Source organism: Salminus brasiliensis, chromosome 23 (genome assembly GCF_030463535.1).
Source record: "Salminus brasiliensis chromosome 23, fSalBra1.hap2, whole genome shotgun sequence".
Taxonomy (NCBI): Eukaryota; Metazoa; Chordata; class Actinopteri; order Characiformes; family Bryconidae; genus Salminus; species Salminus brasiliensis.
Genome location: NC_132900.1, coordinates 25,883,313 through 25,908,132, shown reverse-complemented (window position 1 = coordinate 25,908,132; position 24,820 = coordinate 25,883,313). Strand labels below are relative to the sequence as shown.

The following is a 24,820-nucleotide window of genomic DNA, read 5'->3' as shown; positions in this document are numbered from 1 at the left end:
CTGAAACCCCAGGACACATCCCCCCCCCACCCGCACCAGGATGCGCAGGCGCAGTTCTGCGTGGGGGAAGCAGAGAGGGAAGGGCGTGAAAGAAGACTGGCCATGGGACGAGACACCCAACGTATTTAAAAGCCGGTCCACCAACATACACACATACACACTCACTCATACACATGCTTACCAGGTCTGCTTAAGTCATGCTGAAATATTAGTGATAGTAATAAGCAGTGATTTGAGAATTTTGGGTCAATGCTGATGTCCAATAGATTTTTTTTGTCACCTAAGCCCATTAACCATTAACCTCAGCAGTAAGAGAGTTTCACTGTAGAAACTCCAGATCCCATTAGAACAGATGCAGGTAAACATAAATAAAGTAGTTGAGATCTTCTGAGCTAGTTTGGAGAACAAAGCTTGGTTCCAGGTTTTTCCTGGACGCCCCCTCCAGCCAGCACAGCGTAAATGTGTTCAATTCCATCAGCAGCATCAGCAGGTTACCTGATTTAACATCATTAAGCACTGATTTACCAAACCAGGTGTTGGATGAGAACTCTAAATAGTATTATGAGAAGACTCATGAGGAGAGCTTTGGAGATGTTTTATTGAGCACAGTGATGTAAAACCACTACTTTTGTAGGAATTATATCAGAATAAATATAAAATAGCAGCGTTTTACTGGGGAAATTAACACCTACTACCCTGATAAGGGGCTTTTTAACATTTTCATAGGTGTCTAAAAACCTCTGCATAGTACTGTACAGAGCTGTGGATGGCCATGCATTACTTTTTATAAATCCTTGAAAAATGAAGGGAAAAAAAACAACAAAAAAAACTAACTTTATTTGTAGAGGGTTATAAATGCAGCAAAATTAATAAAATAGAACATAGAACAGCAGTTTGGTCAGTCTATATGTGAACACTGGAAATGTGCAAGAGTGTCATTCAGTATTAACGTGGTCATTCAGAATTCATTTTGGGCTAAAAAGAAGCACAAAAATAACAAAATTGGCAACATAAATTTCGGCTTGAGCCATTTTTTGGTTGGTAATGTCTTAACATTTCATTCTTGTCCAGTTTTACCCATCAGTACTCAACTAATTTTAAAGGCAATTCATTTATAAACCTGTTTACCAGATGTTAATATGCTAATCTACCATGTTCACATATCGGCGCTGTCCAATAAGAAATCTGTATCTCCACAATTGTGACTTTATAGGACATGGCAAAAATGGTCTTAATTATGAATGGAAGTTAATGTAAAATCAGAGTTTATTCCACATAATTTAGAGAGTTTCTATTGGTCTGTTCATCCAGAATTATTTACACAGTGCACAGAGCAGATACAGGGTTCAAACCAAGGAGAAAACTGAAAACGGACAAATGGAGTGGATTTTAACCAGTATGTAATGCTGTATGTATGTAAAATAACATAAAAATCATAAAAAACAAAAACAAAACAACCTTCTCTACTGTTGATTCATACAATTCATTTGTGGAAGTGAATTTACCAATCAAACTGAATTAGATGGTAAGTAAGACATGGTTATTACTCGCTACACTTTAGTGCACTGTTTTACGAACAGCTGAACAAAAAAAATCTTTAAAAAGTACAAGAATTCAAGTACTGTACTTAAAAGCACTATATTATAACTGAATGCCTCCATAATGACTGTAATACAAACTCTTTATTCTTCCAAATTTACAGCAATCATAATAACCAGATAAAAAGCAAGTTTAATTTAAACCACTTTATTATATTTATTATGAAAATATTACACTGCAAAAATGATTACAGATTCTTACAAAATAAAAAAAATCTTTTTTTGCTATTTAAACTCCATTAGTTCTGGTCCACGGTTACCACTGAGGTTGTTTGGGCATTCTCCAGCAGACGGGTACGCAACACTACAGCTCACCATGCTGGAAAAGACTGTTTTTACAGTAACCTGAGTGTAAAACACAGCAAGATTTGTGGCATTACTAAACCAACCCATGCTCTGCAGAGCAACAACAGCACAGGAGCTCAAGAGCTTCTGGTTCAGCTTGACTTCAAAGAGAAAAATAAGTCAAATGAAGCAATATTGATGCATAGAAACAAGCTTTTAGTACAGTTTAAGCAAACTGAGTCCTTCACTCAGTGCACTGAATAACAACGCAATGAGGCTGAATGACAACGTCTCTCTTTCTTGCGTGTGTGCACACTGCCTGCAAAGCCACATCCTAGCCATAGCTGTCGCAGGGTTAAAACAAAATGGCGGCGTTAAGGGGTGGGGGCTAATACGGTTTGCTAGAAGACAGATTCAGAGATCAGGACGCGGTTCCGCCTCGCTTCCAGTTTTACAAAGTTTCTCTAGAAGGAGGCTCAAATGCAAGTGTGGGTTATGCAATGCACGAACACAATGTAATCAACGTAAACAAAGAGTAATTTCGTAATTTCTTAATTTCTGACATGGAAATACATAAATACTGTAATAAATCAATCAGACAGAGCACTGGGGGTGGGCAACATGGCAAAATATTTAGAACATCACAATAATTCCAAAAATGTTAAATCGATGACACATACAAAATAATACTCTTATAATAAGTCTTTTACCAATGTTTGTGCACCCTGGTCAAATTACATGTGTTGCTCAGTTTTAATACAATATTCAGTTTATTTACTGAATATCACAAATATGGGGGGGGGGGGCATCAAATGTGGTATGTGCTAAAGTAAAGACACTTTAGTGATGAAAGTATGTAATAAAAACAATCAATCAAACATAAGTATCAGATACTTTTATGTTAAATTGTCCCCCCATTTTGTTAAAAACAATATGACTAAAATATGAGGAAAGGAGAAGGAAAAACCTTTTGTAAAATCCTAAGCAGGAAGTTATGTCAGCTACAGCTCCAGTTATCAGTACAACACAAGGACAACTGACATGGATTTAAATCCTATCAAAATAATGGGGATGCAACTGAGATTTAAATATTAAATATTACTTTATATTTAAATAAAATAAAATGTTGATCATTTTCAGAAAACAGACCAGCAAAACTGATCATGTTTAAAAATACTGTGCATTTAAAAATCTAAAATAACTGAAAAATAAGTAATAAAATGTGCAGTTTTTTATAATCCATGTAGGTGCTCAGCGTCAGCCCCATTAAAAAGGTCAGAAAAGCAGATTGCGGTGCAATTTATCATATTAGCAACATGCCGTCACATCGTCCACCCCTAGAGATCACAGCAGCCTCGGTGCTGCCTTGACTCTTACAGCATTTAAGGTATTCTCTTTAAGTGTTTATTGCTAATACTACATGAGGCAGTAGTGTGTGTGTGTGTGTGTGTGTGTGTGTGTGTGTGTGTGTGTGTGTATACCTGACACTTGACTGCACAACTTCTGAGCCACATGCTCCGCTTCACGAGTAAACAGAGAGATGATCTCATCCTCCAACTCCTCCACAATCGTTTCGCACTGCAGAGCAGGGAGCAGAGTTAACTCGACACCACGAGAGCAGGTTTACACACCAAGCCCAACGTTTTATCCTCAACACACGAGCAGGCAGCCATCTTTAGCCCTTCACCATTGGCAGGTTGGCTGCCATCTTGGACAGCTCGCAAAAGGCAGCAGTACAGATGTATAACATACCTTCTCGCTTTTACTAGACTGTTTACAACTAGGCCTTTTAGTATTTGGATTAGATTAAAGGCATTACGTCTTTAAGAGAACTCTTGCTTGGTGGATCTGCTGCAGGTGCTTAGCCAGATGCTTTCAAAGGACGCAGTGGATGTTTAAAAGAACCTCCAAATAGTGTAAAGCATCTGTATCAATCTAAGAATCTGAAGGTTCTTTAAAATCTATTTAAAAAAAAGGTTCCAGAAACTCATTTCTTTTGTAAATATGGTTATTTAGGGAATAAAATCACCTTTATTCTAATCTGTTTGTTACACCCTCAGCCCACGCTCACGAAACTGTAAGCTTTCCGCATCTAGGGTGCTTAAAAAAAAAGGTAGGAATTTTAGACTTAAGTCTAAAAATGTATTTGAACTTATTCTTAAGTAAAGTACAAAATATCTTTTTAAAATTTTGGACCAAAAGAAATGTTGGCTCACCGCCAAATGTCCTGTACATTTATATTTATATACATGCTCACATACATTATATGGTATAATTCCTTTCTAAAATTACTTGAGTGAAGTACTGTTCAATAATATCCAAAGTTGCTGTAAACTTTGCAGTAAAGTTTTCTGTTACGATTTACAGTGTACGTATGACAGTGATGTGTCAACCAAAAAATAATACCACAAGTTAAATAGTCTTGTAAAAGTGTAAATTTTTTTAAATTGTTAATTGTTTTAAATTAAACATAAAAAGACTTTTCAGAAATTGTTCAGAACTGGAAAAAGAGATAACCAAAATGTATAAGACAGACCAAGTTCTTCTGTATGTAGTTTGATGATCATCAAAAATTGATGATTTTAATTAGTGTATAAAAACAGCTTTTTACTACTCTACATTTTAAATATTTTTTTGAAGAATGTTTTTATAGCTTTAAACTCACCAATTCAGTTTGCATCTACAATTAAAGAAAGTAAAGCAACTAAAACAGCAAATGTCAAAAAGGTCAGAAACTTACAGCAAATTTTAAGACATTAGAGCCCTCCGGTCCAGCAAATTTGAAATTTTTGAAATCTGGAAAGTTCCCGTCATCGCCGCTTCTTGGGGCAAACCTCTTGTAGCTCTGCTCTTTGGTTTCGGGGTCCTCATAGAGCGCATAGTCACTCATGCTGTTACAAACTTCGTCCAACAGCTCAGACAGGTGAGTCTCTGACTTAGCGAGCGGGACCTATGAAACAATTGCCGATAAATTAAATCAAATGTAGAAGTTCGGTCAAAATTGTGGAATTTTTGCTTTAAAAGTTCAATAATAAAAAGGGCATCCAGGTCATGTTGATGACCCCTTTTCCTTCCGTTCTGTTTTTTCAAAAAAAGGATGGGGGGGATAAAGAGACAAAACAAAAAAACAGCCCCAGTGCCACTACCGCTGACTTTTAACCTGCGTCTCTAGAGTCTTAAGTTGGAGAACGTAGGTCCCCCTTGCCTTGGCAACAGAACAAAACCACACAGTGGCGTCTAGACAGGTCAAGGTGCACCCCTGCACCCGCCCCCGTGGCCTCCCCCGGAAGGGGAAAGGGGAAGAGGGCGCCGGAGGGGGGTGTGGGGGGGTACGGCCCACAACAGAATGACAGAATGGAGTGCGGGGCGGGGGGTAGGGGGCTAAGCGCTAGGGTGGGGGGTGGGGGGGGGGTTGTCAACAGCAGCCAAGTGCAGGGTAAAGCAGGGTAAACAGCGCAGAGTCATCCTTTTGCTCCTCCTGGGCCTGGGTCTCTTTCCTCCACCCTCCACTGATCAAAGCAGGAAGTTTTCCCCTGTCAGGCCACTGAAAAGGGTAGCAGGGGTGAAGGAGCAGGCGGGAGGGGGGTATTTAGGGGTTTTGGAGGGGGGGGGGGGGTAGGTTGGTTGTGGTTGTTGGGGTTGGAAAGAGAAGAAGCAGAGAAGGGCAGGTTGCAGATGAGCTGGATTTGGTGCTGGATGTAGATATATGCCTTGACCCCTCTGGCCCCTTTCACACACAGTATGGACCCTTCCGGTCTCGCTCATTACATTATGGAGGCGTTTTTTTTTCCTCCTATTTGCACCCCCCCCCCAACCCTGCTCCCCACCTCCTCTGAGGCTCCAGGACACAAAGAGGCTTCCGTGGCTCACCGCCATCTGGTCACGAATAAGACAAAAGGTTCCATGGAAGGAGAAGCGACCCATCCGCGCATCCCTCCCAGTTTTTTAATTAAAAAAAAAAAAAAAAAAAAAAAGGAAGAACAAGAAGAAGAAGAAAAAGCAGTTGGACGGATGGATGGACACATGGACAGAGATAAGATTGGAAGCAATCAGCTTTGGGTGACCTAGACGGGAATGGACGGAGGTCAAAATAATGGGAAAAAAATTAACCAAAAGTTCCATTGAAAGTAATCGGCCATAAATATAAATCTACAGAAAGTCCTCAACTTTTTAAAAAAGGAAGTTCCACTTTTCTAAACTTTTGCATAATTTGCTCATTAAGATGCAAGAAAGTCATTCAAACGTTCTGTTCTGGGGAAACTTGCCGAGTCACAATTGTTCACAGAGGAAGTGAATGGTCCCAGACGTCTGAACACTCCCTTCTTAAAGCCAGTTATTACATGAAATGGTTACGAATAAAACGACACGATGCCTGGGACACCATTTGACCATGGCTCTATAGTTTTGAGAGGATTTCAGCTTTTTAAAAATCACATCATCATCAAAAAATAATCAACACATTATCATTGCAACAGTGGAGGGGTACATGCAGGAGGGGAAGCGTCCCATTTGTTCAACCTTCACACTTTAAAGTAAATAAATAATAATAATAAAAAAAAAGAAGAAAAAAGAAAAAAAGAAAAAGCAGTTTGCTGGACGGATGGAGAGACAGATATGTGGACAGATAATGGGACACAAATCAACTTAGGGTGGATTTAATTGAGATTTAGAACCAAGGGGACCGTTGTCTCCAGGATGGTAGTCATAAGAAGTATAAATACATAAATAAATATTGCACCATTAGAAATTACTGGCATCAAACAAGGTGTTGGAAACGTGAGGCTAGAGCTTTGATCGCCCTCAGCAAAGAGAAAAAGGAAAATAGGCCTATCAGTCGAAATCTCAGCCAATTATGCTCATCAAACCAAACAAAACACTAGCAGAATAGAAGAAAGGGTTATGTTTTGTTTTTGTTTTTTTTTTTGGCACAAAATAAAAAAAATAAAAAATCAAAACCCTACTAAAAATGTATTAAATAAATAAATACATTAAAGGAAAAAAAAAAAATCTTCCCTCGATACCTCAGCGGAGACAGCTTGGATTGTGTCCTGCATCCTTTCGCCTAGTGCTTATCATGCAATCCTGAAAATGGTGGGGAATTAAATTCCTACCCGTAACAGTCTGAGGGGTTTGAATAGGACCTGTCAATAAAGAATTTCTGCAGGAATAAAGGAAAGGGGGGGCTTGAAAGCCCAGCCAGAGAAAAGGCTTCTCAGGGATGCCATCCTCCACTGACTCTCCATTGGAAGAACGACCAGCATTGAAGCTTTAGAGAAGCAGGTAGTCAATATAAGTGGCCTTAAAAAGAGCCAGCCTGCAAAATAATCATCATCACAACATCAGCTCGATAAAAACAGGATAAACAGGATCAGCTGCACGCTGACGGCCCTTAACAGAACGCATGAGGAACCTAAATTGCACACTTTCAGCAAGTTAGATCAAACGGAAGGTCATCTTTGGTGAATATATTACGATTGAGCGTGTCACCGAGGGACCCCTACAGCTCCAGGGCGAGAGAAAGCAGCCACCCCCCCTCCACCACCACCACCACCACCACCACCACCACTACGCCGCAGTGCTTGGAGCTATTGTTGCAGTAGTAATTACTGTTTGTTTTAAACCAAGCAGGGCTGCACAATTAGAACAGCCTCAGAACTGATAATGGGATGTTTTGGTGAGATTTCAGTTCCAGTTGCGTCAGGACTTACCTGCTGCAAGCGTCCCTTCAAATTACGGACGTTCATCTGTTCTGACAAATCATTGGTGCTGCACTGAAACATGCGAATCACTGTCAGCAACAATGACTGAAGCGCTATGAATCACAGGGCTGTTAAAAGCAACTGCAGGAATCGTGTTCAGTCGGAAGGAAGCCACAAATCACAACCACTCTGAGGTTAGAAAGCTGAAGACAGCCCCTGAGGTTCTTCAAACTACACATTATAACAGGGAATTCTACCAATTCTTCTAAAGTTCAGGATAATTTGCTGGCAAACCAGGCATGTGAACACTACTAAAAGCCCCTTCAAAGCTAGTTATGGCATCAAACGATGCCCAAGACACCACTTTACTATAGTTCTGAGAAGATTTTGGGTCTAAAACAGGTCTTTAAAATCACATATCATTAAAATGGTGGAGGAATACATGCAGGGTGTTGTGCGGCAAAAAAAAAAAAAAAAAAAAAAAAGTCCCCAAGGGAAACAGTTTTTTGGATTTGCCAATATTTTACCATCATTTACATTGCATTTAAAACTCAGAGGACAAGTGGAGGTTAACTGGTGGGTTTGGATACAGTTGTGTTGTAGTCATGGCAACACCTGGTTACTTTCACCACCACTGCAAAGAAATCAAAGATGGTAAATTTCTCTACACTGAACCAATTCACAATAATCTCAAACAGTGAGAAGAACTGATGGAGTTCTTCACCCCAAGTGGTGATGGGGTCCCCATGTACATCACAACTTCCCATCTGCCGCATCCAGTTCGCAGGGCTGTTGTTCATTTCCCAGGAAACGTAAACAAGGCCAGTTTGACTTTTTCCCCCGGTGCAACAGCTAAAAGAACGAAAGCCAGAGCTTTCTCAGCTAGAGTAAACACTTGTTATTAGTCAGCGGGTACAATCAAAAGGAGATTAACCCCCCGATCAATAGGAGAGTCAGCCACCTAATGACAGTCCCTGGATAGCAGAGGTCAGGGCTTTGAGTTCATTGGGTCTGACCTTTAAATACTGACACCACAGTTAAGGAGGAAACAGTTAAAACTGCCCCCTTTAGCCAAGCAAGCATTACGTGCCTCAAACATCTGCAGAGCAGCATGGGTGCGAATGTAGCTTTACACAGGGCTCAGTCCTTACAGGAGCTGTGCTTCTGGGTTAAAATAATAATAATAATAATAATAATAATAATAATAATAATAATAAATAAAATAGTGGCTTAGTTCCAAAAACAAAGAGATTCTGAGGAAAAATGTCCAATAAAAACTAAGAAGAACAATAATAAAAATCCTTCCCCCATTTTTTCCATATGTTTGTTCCATACGTTTGGTGTTTAAATTGTTGTTCAACATTTTTGGAGTTGTTTTTGCCGTGGCTGTATAATGTAGAGGTACAGTTAAACTTTTGGTCCAAATAAAATTGTGAAATAGTCATGTAATTTAGAGGAAAAGTAATCAGCTTAGGATAGCAATACTATAAGTAAAACATATAGTGAAATGGTCAAAATAGAAATAAATCTAAAATGTATTCAAATGGCCAAATCATTTAGAGAATTTAAGGTAAAGGTAAAAAAACAAATTCAGTGACACAGTGGCTTCAAAATCAAGCAATTTAAGGGAATTCCCTCAAGTAATTTAGTTAAACAGTCAGAAAAGTAGTAAAATTATTAAATAATTTTGGAGAAAAGCCAGAAATGTAGTGAAATGTTAAGAAAATTAGGAGAAGTTTCAAAAATGAGTAATCTAAGCATTTCTATTGGCCTCTTCCTAATGATCTTTTGAAACAATATAAAGTCTAGCAGGTGTTTGCAGAGCTTACAGACAGTTACAGAGCTTTAGCACGGTGTCAGAAGTCAGTAGTAGAATTCTCCATAAATTTCCAGACATTTTCAGGAAATGAAATGAGGAAAGCTCATAGTGAAGAGCTCTGGTTACACAAATCACAAAACTGTCAGATACAAGATATTCCAATGCCAAATGCAGTGAATCCTGAGTACTCCAGAGCATGTTTGAGCAAATGATGTTCTCATTTTCTGTTTTTAAATCAACCTTAAAAAACCCAAAAACATCAGCATTAGCACCCTTACCAAGAGCAAGCACCACTGATTTAGACCAGACATGTTAACGATGCTGCATTGCTGCCATTTTCTGTGTGAAAACTGAAGTGACCCCTTTAGACACGGCCAAAGTTCTGTGAGACCTTTAAGAATTCAGGCCCTGTTTGTCTGCCTATCGATGAACCACAACCTCCTGAACTCCTGCAGTGATGGGAGTCATTACTGTAGAAATAATGGGAGGGGTGAGGTCCACTGAGGGCTTTCAACACAGAATCGCATCTTATTCCAAAAGCTGCCAAACTTTTTTTGGCTCTGCTGATGAGGAAAACCACTGGAAAGATCAAGGAAAGTTCAACAATGTTTGTGCATTCATGAACTTATGTTTTGCATACATATTTCTCACAGCGGATTAAAACCGTGCCGTAACACCAAATCATTTACAAGTCGGGCCTAAAACACCTCTCATCCGTTCCAGCACAGTACAAGAGAGAAAGTGTAGAGACCACCCTGCAGCAGAGAGTACATCACGGTCTCGGCTACTGACTGCAATATTTCTTGTATTCAATATATTAAAAACTCATCACAGAACAGATGATTTTCACAGCTGGATGACACTGGTGTATGATTGATGACAATAACAAAGTGTATATTTTGATATCTGCAGCAAATGCAACCTTCAGATTCATTAAACTGCTAAATAGTTCATCTTCTATTTTGTTTTTAATTCGCATATTATAGCTACTCTTTTCAGGAAAGCCATTGAATAATCAATCAATAATAATGGAAAAACCCTAAAGAAGTAAACATCACGTGGAAAGAAACAGGTCCTCAGAAGAGTCATCAAATGATGAGACATCAAAATAACATCCAGCAAGAATGTATCAATACAACTTGGTGTACTGGATCACTGGAATGTGGCTAGTGCATTAGCACATGGCTGGTATGTAAGAACAAGACTAACACATTAGCTTGGTGCTAGCATATTGGCTTGTGGCCAGTGCCTCGGAACAGGGTTTTGTAATGGGGTTAGTCTGTTAGCACAGGGAGAGTGCATTAGCTTTGAGCTAGTGCCTTAGCTGAGAATAGTGTGTCTTTGGCACAACCCAGCTAAAAACCTGTTTTTTATTTTATAGCTTTACTTATTTCTTATTTATACAATCATTCTTACAAGTAAATGAACTTTTTACATCTGTTAGACATATTTCAAATTATTATTATTATTTTTTTATTATTGGAAAAGTTATTTCAGACATTTCCCCACTTTTGTGACAATTTTGTGACAAAACATTCTAATAACGTTGAAATGCAAACCGTTCTCAGGATATTCCTGGAACATTATTTCTGTAACGTTACCTTCTAACCTTCCAAAAACCTTTAAAAAATACTGCTAAACGTATCTATGACGTTCTCTGCTATCTGGGTACGACATACAGCTACACCTATTAATGCCAGTGTTGTCAAAAAGATCAATGTGATAAATATTGATTCTAAAACATCTTTAAAATGATACCGATCATTACTTATTTTACCCAGAATCAGTTCAATCCGTATCAGAGACAATTAAAAGGTTTCTATAAGAATCGCAGTAAAGTCATTGCTTTGAAACAATTTGAATTCCTCTTTAATATAATATTGTGGTTAGGTAACTAACATATAATTATTAATATCTTACTAACATCTGCTAAATCATATATATTAAGGTTTATAGAACATAATGTTAGTGGAATATCTTTACAGAAGATGAGAATTTTAATAGAATTGTGAAACTGACAATACTAGTACATTGTAAATCCAGCTATTTCGCTTCTCAGCACTTTTTAATGCGTCCCAGTGTTGAGCAAAAGTGTTGAGCGTCTCAGTGCTAAGGGAAACTAGGAACAGCTGGGAATAGACTTAAGACAGCACATGATTTCCTTTCCTGATGTTCATTTCAGTGTTTATTTAACATCAGAATCAAGCCAGCAACTCAACTGAACAGCACAATGGGGCAACAACAGTATCAGATACAGTGGATAGCTCTCTACTAGAATGTCAGAATGCTGAAATATCCATCCATCAGCCCTTTAAAATGTCCTGCTGAAGATTATCGTTATGACTGGGCTTACTGTGGGAGTGTGTGGGATGATGCAACTTACCGTCTTTTCTTTGAGAGACCCATCAGGGTTAAGCCTGAACCCTCCAACCTGAACGGTCTTCTTCGGATCAATCTGGCTAATGGAGTAGTTAAGCTCATCTGCAATCGCCAAGCAGGCTGGAGGAGACAGAACATGGGTACAGTTCACTCAGTTGCTTCCCGGGGCATTAGCAGTGAAAAAAACATAGGAAATTGAAAATTGGACGCAGCGTTATTGGCCAACATTATTTTTACAGGATTAGCTAACATTCGCTAACAGGCCGACTGAGATGTTGATGCTTTGTAGGGATAGATTTCTGTTTTTGTTGGCGAGCAAAGTTAGCTAGGTATAGCAGGTCTGATACCGCCCATGGGCAAACTGGTCATCGAGGATTGAATACATAAAATACAAATAAATAAATAACAAATTCCAATTACCCTTAAATCTAGGACCCATATCCTACATTTTCTTCTATTTTATTACATATGAATTTGCTTTTATGTACCAAATATACATTAATTATCTTTACATAACAGTATGGCCTGTGCAAAAGTTTGGATGTGTTTAAAGGCTCTGATTTCTTTGACAGGGTAACTGTAACTGTAACTGTAATATGGAACTGACTTAGCAGCATCAAATTTCCAAGCTCTTACATTCTCTGACTCTTCAAACCTTGTACCAACAGTCATCCAACATGAGCTCCTCTAAACAAATGTCTTAAAAGTCTGAAAACCTGAATAACCAGAAGGCAGAGGGAGGCTATGAAAAGGAAAAGCTTGCAGTTTCCACAGTATGGACTTATTATTAAGAAATGGCAGTTCAGGGGAACTGTGGAGGTCCAGAAGAGATGTAGAAGATTTTCAGAACTTTTAGAAAACTGCTCATATGATGGTAAGACAGGCAAGTCAACCCTCCCCCTCCTCCTCGTCACCCAACATAACATTTGAAGTAGGCTACAGAACATCTAGACAAGCCAGATGCGTTTTGGAAACGAGAACACCTTGCCAACTGTGAAGCATGGTGGTGGATTCAACTTGGGTTTGGGTTGCCAGTAGAGGTGAGCAATATGTACTTAAAAAGCACTGACCAACACATGTAATCACAGAGAGTGTAATTAGTCTAGTTTAATTGCACTTAGTATGGGGGAGTATTCGTGTAGCAGTTGTTAAAATCTGCAGCTACTGGTGAGTTTTGTATGCATGAAAAAATAGTGACATAAATATTGTGTATTGTAAAAATGTCTTTACATATTGTGCTATAATATTTTTACCATATTGCCCAGCCCTTGCTGCCAGTGGCATTGGCAGTCTTATAATGAACGGGTGGAGGGAGGAACGGATTCCACAAAATGCCAGCAAATCCTGGATGCAACTGTCCAACCATCTGTTAAAAGGCTAATGTCGGAGCTGAGAAGTAGGAGGATAATAATTCAAAAGATCTCAAAACCACCATGGACTACCTGGAGAGACACAAACTGAGGCTTTTGGAATGGCCCTCACGGTCTCCTGACCTAAGCATTATCAAAAACTGTGACTTCAACAAGATCTTCAACAAAACAATGATACATTTTTTCAATGATACAAGTCTTTACCATACCAAATACCAAAACGGAAGATGTTTGCTATGAAAAGGGTCTGCAAGCTGCGATTTCTGCCAAAGTGTGTGTTACCAAGTCCTGACTCTCTACAGTGCCCAAACACTGGTCCACAGGCCACACTGATGAACTGACCCGGTGCTTTATTTTGTATGTTATGTTATGAATCAGTGGTATTAGGATGCTCACACAGCACCTCAAACTCATCTCAAAAAGAGTGTACCATGCAACTTCCAAGCACCATCATCATCATCATCATCATCATGAAATCCTTCAAGTTCAATTGAAAGAAAACAATCAACCTTTGATAGCACCACATAGAAGAAACATTAAAACCAGGCTCGGCTGCAATAATCTTGGGGGGAAAAAATATAATAATAAAAAATAAATAAATGAATGAATCCATAGTGAAATGCTGGGCTCGAGTTTGCTAGTGCTTAGTCATGCTTGATACATCTCCATGGTAACTGCTAGGCTTGGGCGGCGCTTAAGACAGGCTTTATCTGAGCTGAGCTTTCGGCCTCCTTGAACGCTCTAGTGTTTGATGCTAGCTTTGTAACTGCAGCCCACTGCGGAGTAGCGCTCCCCTTGTGCAGAAAACAACACCGCTAACGATTACAGTACAGTATTCTCATCATGATTTGGCCAATCAAATGCGAGGTCCTTTGAAGACTCACTTTCAGTCTGGTCTAGCTTTACTAGTTCGCCTGCTTTTTAATCTGCAAACGCCTGGATCTGTTGAGGGCATGACGTGGAAAATCCACAAACCAACAGTAAGCATTCATACGCGCTCATTCGCCTTGGCTGTGAATGGATTGGAGCTTAACCTTTAACACTATTACTGTAATTTTTGACGGGACAAGCACGTACAAAATATGCTCAGATATATTCTGAAGCTGCCCTTAATATATATATATTTTAATTTATGTTAAATAAAATAATAATAATAATAATAATAATAAAAAATAAGTGGCTCAACCTAGATGTTCATGGTAAAATGTATATTTACCCACTACAGCACCATTATGTTTTTTTGGAAGCTGACAAGCTTACAGCAAATACGATCTGATCTGATAGCGTTCATGATTCATAACAATAGAGTAAACACTCACACCTACACACCCAACCTCAAATAAAACCACACCAAATCTCTGTACAAAACCAGGGCCGCTGGCAGCTCAATGGCATCACTCCTCGCAGGACCACTTCAAAAGGCGAAATGCCTTGGGACAGTCCGGCTCCCACACAAGAATGACTAAGTCTGCGAGCGAGGATCGGTTCTTACATTGCTGTAACTTCATCTTGGAAACTGCTGGGGATGGGATGAGGAGGAGGACGAGGGCCGGGAACAGAGAAAAAGCAAAGAAACTTCCGTGATTGATAAGAAGCAGGTTCGCCACTTCAACCCTGGTACATTTGGTAGTTTCTGTGGATTCATGGTGGGGCTCTGACGTTTCTCTGAATATTTTTGCTGCAAGCTTTTTTTTTTTTTTTTTTTTTGGAAATCAGCAAGATTAAGCTTTAACAAAGAAATGGGGACATATTCCTCCCCACGTCCCCACTGTAAACTACACCCAAGAGCCAGCCGTATAAGCCATAATGCAGGTTGTGTGTGCTTTGGGCAAGCTGCTAGTTTCGTTTATGTGCATGCAATTTTTTGCTTCACTTCGAAGTGAATTGTAGAAGTTCGGTTTTAGTCATTATAGTTGTCAGAAAAAGGCAGCTGTCATTCTAAATATATATATATATATATATATACACACACACACGTATGTATATGATGTCTCATCATTGCCAAAACATCACCAAGGCAACTGAAAACTGCCCCAATTCGGACTTGAACAACAAAATTAACTGTATTAACTATATATCTAAGCAATATCAAATATCATCCTTTAATCCTTTAAATTTTAGTTCCGCAGACCGCACTAGGAATATGAAGTGAACTGTACTAAACGCAAAGCGTATTAATTATGCCTAATAATTCTTACATCACTCAAAACAACCTCATGTTATAAACCAAGGCCTACTGCTGCCTCTATATGACCTTTTCACCCTTTTCACACAGCACCACCTTAATAAAACTAGAAAAGTCCTAAAACAATTATTAATTCATGAAACATGTAGTAGCAATCAGTCAGAGCTCCTTAAAATCTACTGCTTTACAATTTGCTTCAACGCGAATACAATATAAAGAGCCTGTAGCTGCTATAAGAGCACGAACTTCAAAACAGCCCAAAATTTAAGTAACTATTAGAAAAAAAATAAATAAATACATTTGCATCAACATCAACATCAACTTCTTAATAGAACATATCTGATTATGTTTCCAGTGCAAACTAATATTGCATTTAGTTCTAGGCAACTCAGATGCTACTTCACTTGTAATATGTATTTCTACAGTACTCCACCCATTTTAAGAATAATTTCTAGGACTTGACACTCAAAATAAATAATCACAAGACACACATAAATAAAACACGATCGCACATAAACGAGAACAACAGACCCCCCCCCCCAAAAAAAAAAACAAAAAAAAAAAAACAGGACCTGAAAATCAGGCCGACTTTACTCACGCTGTTACAGCAGCGCTAGTGCTAATTCAGAACCACGTACTTCAACTATTACACCACCTATTAACCATCTACTGCCGCTAATTCGGTCCCCAAAACCTTGTTTCTTTGCAAAATGGAGGCCAAGCTTGTCCTTGCAGATGATCCTTGCTGATAGCCGAACCTGCCCCGTTACACACACTGGAGTATTGAGTTCAGCACTTCCAGCACAGGAGACTCACCCAGCTTAGAGGACTGGAGGAATTGGCTGTCTGCCACTTTGTATTTAAAATGTCATGGAATCTGCGATGCACAGTGTGCCACATCGGTGCCAGACTGGGAGACTGGGATTGGCCGCTTTCAGTGGAGAAATTACAGGCTGTGGAGAACTGCATCCGGGACGGAGCCACGCTGGGGTAGCTATTGTGCTCAAAGGAAAAAATGGCCGAAATGAAGGAATATGACGGTGAAGGATTTCACTTCTTAAGCTGTCGACATTAGGTTCTCAAAAGTAATGCGGGAAAAGTACATGCTGTGTATTTACTATACCATATACTATACTAAGGCCTGGTATTACTATAATGATTACTGTTATTAATATTAGTAGTAGGTTTTGAAGCCCTCTATCAAAACGACACGGACGACATGGCAAACACAATTCAATATCATGACATTGTCTAAATATATCACAGTATATTAGTATTAGGTGATATTTTGTAGGTCAGAATTGATTAAATGAACCTGACTGTATTAACCATCAAGTTCATTAGGTTAAATAACCCTTTCTTCCTTAGCACTGTCCAGCCTTAAGTGTCAATGTGACAATATTTTATTGTGATAAACATAGTCCCACTTTTCTGAGCATACTGTGGATATTCCGACCAGTTATGCGTTTTATTACATTAGTCCTGTATAATCAGATTTACAGTATGTAACAGTATGGCATACACTAAACATCACTGAACTATTAGTTTATTTATTTATTTTACAGTATTTGTAAGAGGTCCTTTTTTGTCTCTTCCAGTCTCTAAGTACTGTGCTCCCACATCGCACACTTGCACCCTGTACGAAAAAAAAAACCCTATTACGACTGGTCTGTTCTGTTTTCTTCTCTAAACAGGAGTCAGGAGTCAGTATTGTACACCTGAAGCAGACAGAACAAGCCTGTTCATTTGGGTCAATTTGTGGATTTTAAACACCTATATCTTATGTTTTTATTTTTAATGTGTTTTATATTTTTCCTTGAGGTCCACTTCCAATGGCCCATCCTAATCCTATTAGGTGCAATGTAAATACTACAAAATGATCCCAGATCAGTATTTGTACTCTGGTTTTGATAACTTTTGATAAATATGGGCCAGTGTTTGTTCGTCTTTATGTTACAAAATCAGTCAGTTTCATTTTTACTCATTTTTCAACATCTTTTTATTTCTTAGAATTAAAGGCTAGCATGCCTTTGAAGCTGCTAAAAGATGAGCGAGGTGTGTTCTGATTGGCTGTCCTGTATTACGGCTCATTAAAAAACAAAACAAAACAAAACAAAACAAAACAAAACACACACTCCTGGGAACTGCAGTAGACTGAATAGGCAAAGAAACTGTGAATTCCAAACAGGCTGTTTATGTTTTATATATGGATGGTGTGGACTGGCACTTCCATATTACTTCAAACATCCCATGTGTGAAAAGTTAAGTTTTCCAAGACAGGGGCCCTGGACAAGTTAGTCGCGAGGAGGCTGCATCTACATAACCTCTGAAAAGGTCTGGACGCTAGGCAACATCTTAGGCTTCATGAAAGACAATTAACTGCAGGTGAAACGGAGTAGTTTAACCTTAACTCACCAGCGCAATACAGCACTTCATCTCTCCTCCCCTCTGCTCTTTGAGAACAGGTCGCCAACACCACAAGAAGAAGGCCGATCCATGGTGCCATATTGGTCTCCTAAGGAAGGAAACATATGTGGGCATTAAGGGAATAGTTTGGCAAAAACATCAAACATACATAGTTTCCTTCCTCCCTTACCTCAAATGCATTATGTGAGTAAGGTTAGGTTTTGGTGTCAGAGCTATAAGGGCCAATGTAGCTAAGAAGCAGCAGAAGCTTATACCCACCACAAAAAGGTTTACATTAAGTAGCGCAACAGAAAGCATATCAGCATATGTGAGCAATGCATGAGACTTGTTGTGAATTCCTTCAAACCAATAATATAGAATTGTACATACATGACATTGCATATTACAGGCTAATGTAAAGGTCTGAAAGCCCTTTAAAAGGCCATGAAGTCCAGGCATCAGTTTGAATGTATTGTTCCAGGGCTAAATCAGACTGCTAGCAAACATGCGTGGAAAAACCCCACACTGCTGTCTTCCTAAATCATGACTGGAGATACGTCCAATGTATCTATTCAAACTTTAAAGTGCGTATGGTAAAGCACTGACTGAGTCAAACGTACCAACGTGGCGGTCAACGAACAGAAGCTAACCGCCTATCAGGTTCTTTGCATAATGCTAACTGGTGACTATTCATTTTGGTTCGTTGGTGGAGACGTATTCAAATTAGGCATTTAATATGTAAAAGGAGTCAGTATCTTAACTGTTTCAATAAACGGCAGATACTGTAGCACTAAACTCTCAGAGAAACAGAGAGAAAAGGGAGAGGAATTTATTAATTTAGCTTTTAGTATGATTATTGAAAAAATGGCACAGCTTTTAGTTCTTGGTCGATTTCCTGGTGTTTAACTACAACTCTTATTTGTCACAAATTCAACATATTTGAACATTACAACATATGCATATACAACCTTTTTCAGAGATGCTCTCCATTCTTCAGACACAGACATCAAACAATGAAAAACACGTATCTCCAAAACTGGAACTTTCCAAGAGAAGAAAAAAAAACTCCATAACTTACAATGGACGTCAATGATTTTTGTTTTTTATTTCAAGTCATTTTGGAGCATTTCTATTGGTACATTCATCCAGAATTGTTCACACAGTGTACAGGCCAGCTTCAGGGTTTACAAGAAAACTAAAAACGGACATAAATGGAGATGCATGTTTTTCATTGGACAGCGATGATATTTGACAGGCTGGAGCAAATTAAGTAGCTAGCTAGCTACCACCAGACCTTCATTTTCATTTCATTTCATTCATTTATGGCATTTAGCTGACGCTCTTATCCAGAGCGACTTACAAGGTTATTATATTACAGAGGTGGGCCAATGTAGTGTTAGGAGTCTTGCCCAGGGACTCTTATTGGTGTAGCGCAGCATACGGTCACCCAGACTGGGAATCGAACCCTGGTCTCCCACATGTAATAGCTCACTGGCAGGTAGTGGTTTTATCTGCTGCACCTTACTTTGTGGCAAGCATGCTAGCCATGTTAGGTTAGGTTTACCAGATTAGTCCACTCACGTTTAAGACATTAGTCCACATTCAATACTTCAGCTCGTGGCTGGAGCGTTAGTTTGCTGTTAAGTTCTTGGACAGCCAGCTTTCTAAAGTCTTTAATAGTGTTTTTGAGTCCATTAACATACTATCAAGAAAAAGAAGCTCTTTCTAAAAGCACTATAGTTAAAACCAGATGCTAAAATATCATCCACCTCACTCGCCTCAATCTTTCGCCCCAGTTCAGTCACCCACTAGCTAGCAGGAGCTTCCTCCGAGACATATTTCAAACCACCACTAACGCAAGGTCACTGGACAGCTGACCACGTTCTCGAGGAACACTAACGTCCAATTCCGTAGTCAGCTAAGAGACAACTGCGCTGAGGCTAGAGGCCAGTTATGCTCTCTGGGACTCCGGGCCACGGATGGCTGTGGCATCACTGGGCTCAAACCTGCAACCTCCCAACGAAAGAGCCAATGCTTAGACAGTTGCGCCACTCAGGAACCCACAAGTACACATTAATTGTATATAAGGAAATATTGTAGTTTATTAGCATAGTATTAACATGGCACAGAAACTAGGGGTGGACAATATAACAGTATACTTCTCTGGTACATAAACTTATAAAATGTCCAAATAAATAAATAAATAAACAAACAAACAAACAAACAAGGATAAGGTATGATGTGGGCCCTTTAAACCACATGTACTCCCATCACAGCTACGACCTTTGGCCATCACTGACAATGAATGACTGGCCACATTCATGTCACCGCCCGGTGGGATCGCCAGTGGCACAAACTTACAAAAGTTTTAGATGAACTGGCGCCCCCAGTTGTTCATCACCTACAGAAGCATGTAAGGCTGATCTAACTACATGCATTGTGTCTGTGTAGCCTCTGCATTGTATTACTGTGGAAAGGCTGGGGCCTATTGTGCTTAAACCCAGCTGCAAACAGTGGGGTAAACAATAGGAGACTTGAGGACTGCTTGTAACTTGGCCACCAACGTGTTTTCCTTACTTGTCACACTGTAAATAAAAATGATCACCATGAAGAAACAGCTATACAGAGTAGACACACAGGTGACTTACCTACCTAGACACATCTAGACAAAGCAACGTGGCCCAGTACCCTCGTGAAGGTGCCCTGGCTAAACAGGTGCGCATAATCAATAAGCAAACTTCTATGAAGATAACAGGCTGCCCTGCTGCCTAACAGAGAGTACACTTAGCAGAACGCACTAAGACCACCACCACCGTATCCCCTCCCACCCCTCCGCCTGCCATGCAGCTCTTAGTTTGAGCATGTGTTTATTGTTGTTTGCCTTACCTGACAGAGGCGCTACGGGTAAACAACAGCAGCAGGTGAGAGAAATTGGAAACTTTTCAGCGCTAAAACGTGAGCGACGAACACGACGCGAAATATCTGCTACAGCCAGAAGCTTGAGCCCAAGTTAATCAGGTCCCCGTCTTTGTTCTGGCTGTGTTACTGAAACAAGACAGACAACTTCTCGGTAGAAATATTGCAGGCCACTTACGTGCCGGTCTGTGGCGCTGCCACGACCAGCGGGCCCGCCCACAACTGCGAAGATTGACAGGGGCGGCAGCCTATGGCGACGAGCGGCGCAGGTCCGTGGCCAATTATAACGACGACTGCTCAACCACTGCGTACCCGGATGGAGGAGTTTCCAGACAGTACAGTAATCTGCTTGTGCATAGTCATCTACAGACAGCGCGCGTAAGAGTCTGGAGACCGAACAGTGCCAACATCCACAATAATAATAATAATAATTATAATTATTATTATTTTGTAAATATATACTACTATTACCATAGCGAATAATAAGCATATTAATAATACTTATCAAATAATAATAATAGCAATAATAATCATAATAATATAATATAAATAATAATAATAATAAAAAATAAAAGCAGCAGCAATAATATTAGTTTAGAGTATATAATAAAAGTATATGATGTGAAAATGACCGTAAGTTCTAGTATATAAAAAAAGTGGGACTGTTTTTTGTGATAAACGTTTTACTACTACTAACAATAACAACAACAACAACAACAATAATAATATAGCATAATAAAGCAGCAGCAATAATATCAGGCTAGAGTATATTTTCATTAAAGTGGAAGTACATAATGTGGAAATGGGCGTATATAAGTTTATTATTAGTATATAAGGAAAGTGGGACTGTTTTTTGTGATAAACTTATTACTATTACTACAACAACAACAACAACAACAACAACATTCATAATAATAACAATAATAATACAGCATAATAAAGCAGCAGCAATAATATCCACCTAGAGTATATAATGAAAGTGGAAGTATTTGATGTGAAAGTGAGCGTAAATAATTAATAGTATATAAGGAAAGTGGGACTGTTTTTTGTGATACACATATTACTTCTACTACAAAACTACATACTACTTCTAATAACAATAATAGTAATAATAATAATATAGCATAATAAGAGCAACAGCAGCAATAATATCAGCCAATATCAGTATCAATACTACAAAAAATACTACTAATAATAAAAATAACAACAGCAATAAAAACTGACACACACCTATTACCAAACTATTACCTATTACCACACCATACTATTCAGAATATACAACATATAAAATACAAACCTTTGATCATATATTGCACTGTGCAATATACACTATAATATACAAAGATTATACATGTATGTATGTAATTAAGGTATTTATTATATTAACATTCATACATATATGTACAAATAATTTACATTTTGAATGTTGTTATAATATTGTCGTATTTGTAGTAGTATTTTTAATAGTAACAGTTAGTGCTGTTTGTGTGTGTGGGGGGAGGGGGGCAATAATGTAGGCCTGACCTGAAGGCCTAGACAATAATAAAAGACCTACAATTGGTATCTTGTAGTTCCACAAATATGCCACACATGTTATGATTTGTATCACAATATTTATTAATATTTAAAAATACACACTGAACTGCCTCCTGTCTGCCCTCCCTAATGTTTTTTTCCCCTTGCATTTCTTGTTTTACTCTGTTTACTTAAACTCTGACCCCTTTGGCTCCCTTCGAAACACAAAGGTCAGTTCGATGTTAAATTATTCTGCTTAAATATCCGGAAAGACAGCAAAACTGTGCAGGTTTCATTCAGCACTGTTTTTTTTAGATATTACACATTATCCTACGTAAAAGAGAACTGCAGCTAAGTCAATTTATAGGCCTGGGAAATACAACCATAACCAGTAAACTCAACAACCCACTGGCTGGACTAACATATCATGCAGCTGATCCCAGTACTCTCTCCTTTCCTCAGGTTATTACGTAATACAGACACACAGCTGCAGTTTCCAGACTCTACAGTTACAGCAGTACCGGTCCGAGGAGTTGGCCATTGCAAAACACAGAGGGCTCTTCTTGAGAAGACTGAACTTGCGGGATGACGCCAGATGTGGAACTTTTATGACCTAGTGCACAGTTATGGAGGGTATTTATTTATGGAGATTTATCTATCCTAATATGAACAGTCAAATGAACTCTTGGGGACCTTCAGTAACATATGCTCTAGCACTGGCATCATTTTGCAACTGTTTACAGTAAAACTTATACCACACAATTGGTTTCAGCTCCATATCTGACAACACCTGTTTGAAAACACATAAATAGTGGCGTAGAGTAGCTTAAAAGCATTCGAAAGTATTCGTGGAAACATAATAAGAAGTGTTAGATATGTCCAGAATGATGGGTAGAGCTAAAAATGATTGTAAAATTATTTCCATAATACTTTATATAGCCAAACGATCTCAGGGCATGTTGCTACCACCACCATGCTTAACAGTTAGTGCAGTGCCTCACCTTTATTCCTCCAAACGTTAAATCGTTGTGACCGTAAAACTGTCCTCCATAGGTCCTTTTCTTTGTCCATGTGGTCATGTGTGTGTATTTGTTTTTATCATGGGGGAAAATCCAGTTTTTCCTAAAGTATATATTATTTTGATACAGATCTGCATCAACCTGCCACAGTTAACTCTACCTATGGGGTCCATTCTAATTCTATGCACTCCCTCCACTTTATGGCTTAATTGTTCACAAATGGTGGGTGCTGGAAACAAAGTGCATTTTCAGCAGAGGTAAGTGTAAGCCACTAGAATTAAAAAAATATATATCTTGGTCTAAATAAAAAGAAATGTATTTGTAATAAATAAACATGTTTTAGGCTGAATTTCTGAACGCAGCAGCAGTGCCAACTAACGAGATGGCCACTCGCTAGAGTTGCCAGATTGGGCGTTTTTTGGCTATATATATATATATATATATATATATATATATATATATATATATATATATATATATATATATATACCATTAATTTAATTTGAACTATAAGATAAGATAGTCCTTTATTAGTCCCGCAGTGGGGAAATTCTCAATATTAATTTATATTAATTTATATTAATAAATTCTCAATTTTATATATATATATATATATATATATATATATATATATATATATATATATATATATATATATATATATAAGATACTGTATTGCTTCTTTTTAATAGCTGATGTTTACATAAGCCCACCTTCTTCCCACGTACACTAAACGGCATCAGTTACCTAGCTATAGCTAGCTGGCTATCAGATAGGCTAACGATTTTGGCTCTCGTTTGGCTCTCACAATGCCGAAGTGTAAAATGCAAAATTTTATTTATTTACTTTTCTGATTGCATAGGGCCACGTGTTCTATTATAAAAGTACATTACAAAATCTTACACTTTGAAAAAAATGTATTCATTAATTTGTCCATTTGTTCAAATTAAATTAATATACACATGCAAATTAAACAATCAAAAGGATCATCAGGTCTGGTTAACGTTTAATATTGTTTATTATTGTTAAAATGCTGAAGCGTGCTGTTGGGCTGCTTGTGCATTTTGGGGGGCAGTACGGCAGTACGGCAACCCTGCGCTCAGCTAGTCTGGTTTACACCCCTGATTTCATTACAGAAAGCCTGAGTTCACTCATTGTCCCTCCTCTAGTTCTCTATCTATAGCCTTAAAATATAATAATATCGCGGCTATCTGTTTTCTTCCATATTGCCAACAGTCCTTGACACGACTGAGCCGGAGCGGAGGTAAGTTAGCTAGCTAGCTGGCTAGCTAATTAGCGTTGACCGTTAGCTTAGCGCGTGCTGTTAGCAGAGCCTGTTAGCCTAGCTAGCTAGCTAACTGACTGAAACGAGGATGGTGGTGATAGCTAGCTAACTAGCTACATCGCTAATCTGAAAACGGACATGGTTGGATAATGAAAGCAAATTTAGGTAAGTCAGATAGCTTACTAGCTAACTGTCTTTAGGTAGCTAATTCTTCGGGGTTTTGCTAGCCAGTTAGCACTAGCTGCGTAGCAAACAGGCTAGCCTTCTTCTACTGGTAATTCGAAAGGGTACAGGTAGCTAACGTTAGCTAGCTAGGTAGCCGTTAGCTAGCTAGCCGTGGCGTT

At 38.8% G+C, this 24,820-nt stretch overlaps 1 protein-coding gene across 2 annotated transcripts; it reads right to left on the bottom strand.

Annotated features, from left to right (window-relative positions):
- Nucleotides 1-1,730: 1,730 nt before the first annotated feature.
- cnpy1 (canopy FGF signaling regulator 1) lies at nucleotides 1,731-20,870 on the bottom strand. Of its 2 annotated transcripts, none has more exons than XM_072668782.1 (6): nucleotides 20,628-20,870; nucleotides 17,751-17,850; nucleotides 11,785-11,900; nucleotides 4,624-4,833; nucleotides 3,365-3,461; nucleotides 1,731-1,943 (listed from the first exon to the last, which is right to left on the bottom strand). In XM_072668782.1, the coding sequence occupies exons 2-6, from the start codon at nucleotides 17,839-17,841 to the stop codon at nucleotides 1,903-1,905; spliced, it is 555 nt and encodes a 184-aa protein (XP_072524883.1). In that variant the 5' UTR covers nucleotides 17,842-17,850; nucleotides 20,628-20,870; the 3' UTR covers nucleotides 1,731-1,902. The 2 variants fall into 2 exon arrangements, with proteins under 2 accessions (XP_072524883.1, XP_072524884.1); XM_072668783.1 differs by having other exon boundaries at nucleotides 20,836-20,845.
- Between the last annotated feature and the right edge of the window lie 3,950 nt (nucleotides 20,871-24,820).